The sequence below is a fragment of the Grampus griseus genome (assembly GCF_964374135.1).
Source record: "Grampus griseus genome assembly, chromosome: 1".
Classification (NCBI taxonomy): domain Eukaryota; kingdom Metazoa; phylum Chordata; class Mammalia; order Artiodactyla; family Delphinidae; genus Grampus; species Grampus griseus.
Genome location: NC_139017.1, coordinates 42442999 through 42452294, shown reverse-complemented (window position 1 = coordinate 42452294; position 9296 = coordinate 42442999). Strand labels below are relative to the sequence as shown.

At 50.8% G+C, this 9296-nt stretch overlaps 1 protein-coding gene across 1 annotated transcript; it reads right to left on the bottom strand.

Annotated features, from left to right (window-relative positions):
• Nucleotides 1-2125: 2125 nt before the first annotated feature.
• Nucleotides 2126-4918, bottom strand: RD3 (RD3 regulator of GUCY2D; the record flags this gene model as incomplete). The annotated part of the gene is made up of 2 exons (XM_082662867.1): nucleotides 4545-4918; nucleotides 2126-2417 (listed from the first exon to the last, which is right to left on the bottom strand). The coding sequence occupies exons 1-2, from the start codon at nucleotides 4838-4840 to the stop codon at nucleotides 2126-2128; spliced, it is 588 nt and encodes a 195-aa protein (XP_082518993.1). The 5' UTR covers nucleotides 4841-4918.
• Nucleotides 4919-9296: the final 4378 nt, after the last annotated feature.

Here is a 9296-nt window from a genome sequence, read left to right as displayed (position 1 = left end):
ACTCCCTTTAATGACCTGAATCCAGAGGAGTAACCTCATGGGTTTGAGTGCCACCAGCTGGGATTCCCTGCAGTAGGATGACTGGAGTCTGAAGCTGGTGGGGGTCTGTCTGAGTTGACTGAGGTGGGCAGGAAAGGCTTTCATGGGAGGCCAAAATTTGTTTATACCAGTTGTTCTTGTTGTTACAGTTAAAGTACACACCAGCCAATAAAACTTAAGTGCAGAGCTCCTGTCAGACAACCCACACATGTCACCAAAAAAGTGAACACAGCTTGCACCTACATTAAAAGTTTGGCAGTTGAATGAACTTATTTGTGTCTTAGAATATATGAGATGTTTAAGGTGTGTATGTTTATTTAAGTGATTCTCGACTTTCACCAATCATGTTAATGAGCCAATCAACTCCTTCATCATGATGGCGTTGGATGAGAGGTTGTCCACCATCCTATGATTCTCTGTCCAGATATGAGTGAAAATATCCAAAACAAGATCATTAAAAAAAATTTTTTTCCTACTAAGCTTTGTCAGGGAATATATAGATTTTCCCCCTGTTGATTTGTCTCCTCCTGGCATTTTATTTAGACTAACATTAAGACTCACTTGCATTTTCTGAGCATGCACTGAGAGTTGGGGGCAGACATGCCTGCACCCATCCCCCCACACCCAGCTTCAGCCCAGAGTGTGTGGGGATGCCGCCTGGTCTTCTAGATTTGCCATTGTTGATCCACACATTGGATAATCCACATGCCCATCATCAAGATCTAACTTGTTAGGGGTTCCCTGGTGGCTCAGTGGTTAAGAATCCATCTGCCAATGCAGGGGACACGGGTTCGAGCCCTGGTCCAGGAAGATCCCACATGCCATCGAGCAACTAAGCCCGTGTGCCACAACTACTGAGTCTGCACTCTAGAGCCCACGAGCCACAACTACTGAGCCCATGTGCCACAACTACTGAAACCCACGCGCCTAGAGCCCATGATCTGCAACAGGAGAAGCCACCACAAAGAGAAGCCACCGCAGTGAGAAGCCTGCTCACCGCAACGAAGTGTAGCCCCCACTCGCTGCGAAAAAAGATCTAACCAGTTAGAAATGGAAGGACAGTGAAGCCTGTAAGGAGGTTCCAGACATTTCACTTCTGTGCCTTGAGGTCATTAGAGCTTTGGGCATCACTTTCTCTGAAGAAAGTCAAAGAGCAGGCACAACCAGATAGAGAAGGGACCCTGGAGTCAAAGACCTGGCTCTCTGGAGGAGTGAGTCAGAAGGCCTTGAAGCTTAGCTTCTGGAAGCAGCTGCTGGGGACTGGCCACCTCCCATGTGATGACACTGTGGAGTGGGGTAATGGCAACCCCCTCTGTCCCCAGCTACTGCAGACCTCCACACCGGTGCCAAGGAGAGAGACGGGTCAGACCACAGGCAGGTGGAGATTAGCCACTGGACCTGTCCCATCACAGCCCAGGACTCAAGGACTCAGGAGCAGAGACTTACATGTATGGGAACAGTCTCACCACCCGTGGGATCTGGCTGCAGTTAATGGTGGCAGAAGCCTGACCCTCTCTGAGCCTCAGTTTCCTCATTCACGAGTTGAGGAGAGTGGACCTGTGATCCCTTTCAGCTCTGCCCATCCACCAGGCTGTGACCCACCTGCGGCGGTGAGACAGACCAGTCACCAGCAGAGAATGGACACCAGCCAACAGGTCCCCTCATCGTTACCCAGGGAGAGGGGGTGAATGGGACATCCCTAAGTTGGGGTAAGAGCTCATGACTTGGCAAAAGGCAGGGCAACTCTTCCCATTCCAGACAGAAGCTGAAGATGGGGAGCAGGTGGTGGTCTGTCTGCCCAGACCCTGAATCTCTGCGGGGCGAGGAAGGGTCCGCTCCAGCCGACTGGTGCAGGGGAGCAGGAGATTGTTGCTGCTGCTCCAAGCCCTGACTCTAGGCCTCGTGGTCCGTGGGAGAGGGCGGGCGGGGAGGGGTTGCTCCATTTTGAGGGAGTGTCCGGGGACGGGGCGGTCTCTTTGGCCCCGCGTCAGGGGCAGGGCGATGGGAGGTTGCAGGACCCGGGATGACCCCGGCTTATCATGCCCCGCCCGCCCCCCCCCCCCCCCCGGGAGCAGGAGAGGCGGGGTCAGTCCTCTTTTTGTGCCCGGAACTCGGGCATGCTCCAGGTCCGGTGCAGCGGCGGCGCGTCTCGCTCCACGTCCTGGGAGATGGTGCGGATGTCGCTGGCGAAGGGGGTGATGCGCGCGCGGCTCCTGAAGGTGGCCAGGCTGCTGCGGGGCCGCAGGCTCCACTGACGGGTCAGCTTGTGCGCCTCCTCCTCCTGCTTCATCCTCTCCAGGACTTCCTGCAGCACCGAGCGGAAGAGCCGGGACACCTCCTGCACCTCAGGCTCCTGCTCTGCCATCAGCTGCCGAAACCTGGGTGCGGAGGCGGGGAGAAGAAGAGGGGAAGCGGCGGGGCTATCGCCCGGGCGTGGTACGTGGCCGGTGTCTCACCCCACGGGCGTCCCTGGACACCCCCGTGGACAATTCCTGTTCCCTCCGCTTCCCCACTTCCTGTGAAGTGGATCAGAACCCACCCCACCTCCGTCGTGCTCCAGCCCATCCTGAGTTCCAGCTCTTCCACTTCTGGCCTCCATGAGACTCCTTGAGACTCAGCTTCCTCATTTGTAAACTGGGGTCATCATAGCCACATTTCTGTGAGGTTTAATGCGCTAACATCTGTAAAGATCCTGGCACTCACCTCGGTTATCGATGCAGTAGTAGCGACTGATGCCCACTGCTCTCTGGGACTTTTCTGGCTAACACTCTCCCACCCTTCTGCCCTCACTGGCCAGCATGATCTCTCTGAAATGTATGTCCGATTATGTGATATTCCTTCTATAGCTTCCCGCCACCTCCTGGGTGAGGGTGAGCTGTTTGGCCAAGCACACCGGGCTCCCTGCTACTTCCCTTGTCTGTGTTGCAGCCAGGAGTGTGGCCCCAGGTTCTCCTGGATGCCAAGCTGTTTCCTTTGCCAAAAATGTCTCTGGCTTGGAGCTCCAGAATGAAGGATAGCTAGCAAGTCCGTGTGATACCTAATTTCCTCCACCATATTAAGAGTCAGGACTTCTCAGACCTTTCAGCAGTGAGACAGGAAATGTGATGGGACAATCATCATATGAGCTTCCCCAGCCTCCCCCTCATGTATGAGGTTTGGTTGCTTTGCCAGCCTAGATTCTCGCAGCACCACTCCCATGACCATCCCCACCTCTGTCCCCAGGGTGCTTCTGGAACTGTATACATTTGGGGGGCTTCCATGGTGCAGAATAAGAAAAATGGGGGAGGGTAAGATTCCCAGCCTGGAGGAAGAAGCGGGGGGTGGTATAAGACTACAAAACCCAAAGGAGTATGAATAGGACTGAAGAAGGAGGAGATTTTAGGGAAATTTTGAAGAAGAAGGTGTACAATAGATGCATCTGTTGGTTAAAGAGATGAGTGAGGGAAGATTTGGGGATACTAAGGGGGACTTTAAGATGTTTTACTGTGGATCTGTATTCCTTTACTAGTGTTCGAGAAATGCAGGTAAAGAACTTTAGTTTTGAAATTACTTTTGGCTCTTGGACTCTGCTTCCTTGATTTCAACACGCATCCAACTGAGACTGGACCGTGTAGGTCACAGCTTTACTAAGGTTACACTGATATGCAGCAACATGATTGTACTCAAGCTCTAAATGTCCAGTGCCCTAGGGCTCTGAAACCTTCACACACAAGCGTGCGCACACAGGCACACACACACACACATCCCTTAGACGAGCTAGTGTGAAATAAGATAATTGAGAAACCAATTTTGGAGAGCTTATATGGGGAAACCTCTCTCAGAAGGTAACATGGAAGATGAACTGTTGAAAGAGGGGGAGCCAGCCACATTACAACCAGGATGATAACAGTCCAGGGAGGGAGAACAGAAAGCTAGAAGGCCTGGGGTTCTCTCCTATCAAAACTCACGTGTTGTTTTTGTTTGGGAAACATATTGGTTTGGTTATTTTTTGCACTGCTGGAAGCGGGAGGGGAGGCGGGCTGGGCGCAGGCTGGGATGTGGGTGTTTTGGCAGGAGATGGGACACCCTCTAGCAAGGCTTCGGACCTGGGGCCTGAGATTAGCTGTGAACGCTTGGGGGCCCGATGCACGTAGGTCAGGGATCTGGGGGTTCTGCAGCTAGTGGTGACCCCAAACAGAACACAGACTGTACATTTACCAGTAGGTTTGTTTTTTAGACCACGGTTTCTACTGCAAATAAACCTGAGTTCTTTTCTGCAAAAACAAAAACAAAAACCTCACATGCCTCCGGGAGCTGCCTCCCACCTCCCTCTGAGCCCCGAGTCCTGGCCTGGCCTTCCATGGCCTCTTTCAGATTCTTCCCCCTGTCTTGCTCCTTTTAACAGATACCTGTTCCATCCAGGCCCCAGGCTCCAGTCCTGGTAGCCTCAGGCCCCTGTCACTGCTGCCACCCTCCCTGGAGCCTGCAGCCCAACCGCTGGTCCCTGTCCTAGTGCCAGGAGTTACCTGAGGATGACGGGCCCACAGTAGGATGGGTGGATCTTGGCGCAGACGTCCTCTAGTTGCAGCCTCTCCCCGGGGCTGAGGTCGTAGGTGGGCCGGGGCGCGCTGGCCAGCCAGCTGTAGTCCACTCCGGTGCAGATCTTCCTGACAGCATTGCTGCGCTCCCACTGCTGCCTCTCAGCCTCTCGCATCTGCCCCTCCAGCTCCACCATGAGTGTCTCCAGCACCATCTGAGCCGGACTCCGAGACGACAGCCGTGGCGGAGACTCGTTCCACCGGAGCCATGGGATGAGGGACATGGCCCCCCCAGGCCCTGCCGAGACAGGGCAGGAGTGTGTCTTCCTTGGGCCCCTCTGTCACTTAGGGTGGCGAGAACAAGGGGGAGGAAGCTGAGACCCGAGTGAGAAGACTGCTGCCCCCTCACAGCTGGGTGGCCTCAAGTAAGTCATTTAACCTCTCTGAGCAGTCATTTCTAATTCTGTAAGACAAGGTAATCTTGCTGTGAGAAGCAGTTGTGAATAAACTTGGGAAGTTCCAACACCACATAAAAGTAAGATAATTTCATGGTTATAAAAATCCATAAAGCATCCAGATGATTGAGACTCCTGAATCCTTGCTAACTCCAAACAAAGACGGAAACAAACTGTTAAAAACAAGACAACAGGTCCAAAATGGAGTCACTTATGCTAAGCCCCACATCACCAAACCAAGACTTAATTACAGTTGCAGCTCTTCCAGAAATGGAATCTTAAACCAGTCAAGTAATCTGCCTGATAGACCTCTGCCATCCCCTAAAGGAAAGCAAAAACCGACCTGCAATTTTTTTTTTTTTTTGCGGTACGCGGGTTTCTCACTGTTGTGGCCTCGCCCGCTGCGGAGCACAGGCTCCGGACGCGCAGGCTCAGTGGCCATGGCTCACGGGCCCAGCCGCTCTGCGGCATGTGGGATCTTCGTGGACCGGGGCACGAACCCGTGTCCCCTGTATCGGCAGGCGGACTCTCAACCACTGCGCCACCAGGGAAGCCCCAACCTGCTTTTTTTGCCTAGTGTAATGTCCTTGTTCTCACTCCCTTCTGCCTATACAACTCTCATTTTGTACAGCTCCTCAGAGCTCCTTGATATATGCTAGATTGGATGCTGCCCAATTCAAATCGATTTTTTGCTCAAATAAACTCTTAAAAAAATTTTAATATGCCTCAGTTTACCTTTTAACAATAGTGTATGGCTGAGCATAATCTTATCTCTATGATTTAAGGGGAAATACATACACGCACGCACACACACACACACTCAGAACATATGCCTACATCCTGTATCAACGTAACAGGAAAACACCCTAAGTTTCTAAATGTCCCCAACCTGTTGCTGAAGGAAGCTTAGGATATTATCCTGTAAATGATACAACTTAGCCACCATTCGTTCATTCATTTATTCATCATACATCAATCAGAAGCATGAATTAAGCACAGTGTACATATCTGTGGAGGAACACAAACGTGAAATCATGTCTGGACCCTGCTCTACAGCAGACACGAGACTTGATGTGTAGAAACCATAACAGTAGTGGAAAGAAATAAATGTGACTGGCGAGGCATAGAGTCAGTATTGCTGGGGTGGGGGAGGGGAAGGAGTGACTCTGGATGATGAAAGGGGTCCTAGAAGGCTTTGCGGATGAGAGAAGCCTGATGGGTAAGTGCAGGCTTCAGACGCACGCACTGATGGAGCTGTCCCAGGTGGAGGATCCAGCCATGGTGCAAGGTGAGACGTGTGCAAGAAGCATCAGGTGTGACTGCAGGGACCCTAACTCATCATAGTATTCCCACAGGGTCTTGCTCAGTACAGGTTTGGTGAATGACTGATTGACTAGATGAATGAATGAGTGAATGAATGGATGGATGGATGGACAGGTGAGCGAGTGAATGGACTGCCATCTCAGGCATGCCCTGCTGCCTGCCGGAAGTGGGTTTGTGCCTCTGACAACAGTGAAGGCAAGCTCCATTCCTGGGCTAAAACCTGAAGTGGGTCTTTGAGGTGATCGCCCTCCCCCTCCTATACCCTTCCCCCCTTCAAGCAGCTCCCCCTTCCATGAGCCAATGGTCCTCTTCCTGCCTAGACCCTCCAGTTGCAGAGAATAGAGATTCAATGAACTCAGTCTCAACAACATGGCCATGAGGCATGTGTCACCTCCTGGGGACATATGCATTTTTAGGCAGCTCTCCCACCACCCTGCACCCATGATGCTTAGCCCAGAGAAATGAACTGTTAATGCTGGAGAATCAGACACAAATGGGAAAATTATTATGAGGTAGCAGTAGCTTTCTGGAGTGGCACAAATCAAGCTTCCGACTTACACATGGAGACTTGAAAACAACCAGTTTCCTTAGCAACCATGGTACTTAGAAAATCTAATAAGGTTCATCCTCCACTTAGTCTGAGCATATCACCAATGGAGGCCTCAGATTATACCCCGACTCCTTTCTGCGAGGTTGGGAGGGAAGGACAGACCATCAGACCCTGCTATTGGGGTCAGGGGCAATTAGGACCTTTTCTTCTCAGCCTTCACTGCTTCATGTGTCCAGAATAATGTATTTGGGCAATAGTGTGGGGAAGGGGCTGGGAGATGGAGGTGGGCTCTGTCTCGTCCTGAGAGCCGTGAACCCCAGGAACTTCTGCCTAAGGCCAAAGGATCCGATCAATCAGGCAGAGAGATGTTGTAACTGAATATGTTGTTTTTCCTGGACCGTTTGTGTTTTTAAAAGAACACAGGTCAGGTGGATGCTTGACACCAAAAGAGTGAATGGTGTCATTTCAGGTGTTCATTCAGCTCCACCGACGGCATCTCAAAATATGGCTCATGGTCTCAGCAGGGGCTCCTGACTATGCTGGGCCATTTCATGGCTCCATGCCTTGGTCAGTGCCCCTCCTTAGCATAGACATTCAGTTTTAGGGTCAACTCACCTCTGAAGCCTTTGCTGATACTCCCACCTCACAGGTAGACGTGACTACTCTCTACCTTGCGCCCTGACTGAGCTCGGCATAGACATTTTTCATAGCCCCAGGAACACTTTATGGAGTGTGACTGTCTACCTCCCCTGACACTGTGTGTCCTATGTAGGCAGGGACTGTGCTCCATTCACCCTTCCATCCCTGGTGCTGGGTACATAGGGCAGTAGGTTCTTAATAAATGCCAAATGAATGAGTGAATGAATGCATGATCAAAGAGCAAGCCCCATGGCTCTGACCTACCCCAAATAAGAGAGCATTTGTCAGGGGTCAAGGGAAAGACGATCTCTCCTCTGGCCCTCATGGCTCCACATTCTCCCCGACACCTGGAGATTCCACCAAGATCTTGTGAATACCTGATGGGGGCCTTGGGCAGCCCTGTGACTTAGCTATGGGGTCACACTCCTTGGTCTACCGGCCACCTGTCTCACTTCCTGGAGACACCATCTTGGAACTCGTGTGGGTGCCCTACCCTAGCCTTCCTTGAGTTGTGGCTGTTCGCTGGGGCTCTGTCAGAGGTGGTCTCCTCATTTTAATGACCCTCATCCTTTCACATGTTTCCGATTACTACCTGAATGTTGAGAGTTCCCAAATCAAAATCCATAACCCAGTTGTCCTCCAAGCTCCAGGTCAGGGTCTCCACATGCCTCCTGGACACCTCCCCTTGTAGCTTCCACTTGCATTTCAACTCAAGCTCCCCATCTCCCTCCCCACTGACTGCTGCTTCTCCCAGGTTGCCAGCTTGGTGGGGGGTATAGCTTCATTGCCCAACCTGATGCACCATCCCTGTCATGTCCCTTTGCCTCATCTGTCAAGTCCTCTATGCAATTCCTATTGATTCTCCCAAATCTGTTCACTCTTTCTCCCTTCATTATTTCAAGCCTTGACCATCTGCCAGATATATTACAGCTGCCTCCTAGCTGGAAACCCAGGGCTGATCCTCCCAATCCAATCTCCACTCTATTTTCTTTCCACTATGGTGAAAAAAAAAACCACCATAAAATTTAGCAGCAGAAGCATTTTTAAGTGTGCAGTACAGTCGTGTTAACAATGTGTTAGTTGTTGTGCAGTAGAACTCTGGAACTTTGTCACCTTGCAAAACTGAAATCCTATACCCATTAAACAGCAATTTCCACTCTATTTTCTGAAGTGTGATCTTTCTAATTCATAAAACTGATCATGTCACTATCTTGTTTTCATTTGATACCATAACACAGTGCACAGGATCTGTGAGCTGTATAAGGGCCCCCTATACAGCTGCCCCCTACCCCCCAAAAGTGTCATTGGCTTCAAAATAGAAATAGAAATCTACTTGAAATTAATAAATTAATAGTAATTCCAAATCCGAGTTATAAAACTCCTTTCAACATTTTTGTTAAAAAATAACTGTAATGTGGGTTCATTTGATGATGTTTGATGCGATGTGAAGCAAGGCCTTCAATAGTAAAGGCGTCTATGGCCTGTGAACATCTTCACATCATCCTATATTTAAGCCCTGGGATGCTTAAAGGCTTTCAATGATTCCCGATTATCCTCAAGATTAGACTCAGACCCCTTAAGTGGCTTCAAGGCCCTTTACCATGTGGCTCCTGTTTACGTCTTCAGTTTCACCTCTCAGCAAACTTCCCCTCCCCCAGTCCTCCCCCAACACGCTCTCGCACCCCACCCTCCATTCCCCTAATGCATCCGGCTCTCTCTCGCTTTCAGGCCTTTGCACATCGCTAGAACACTTTCGGTCTCCTCAATTAGTGA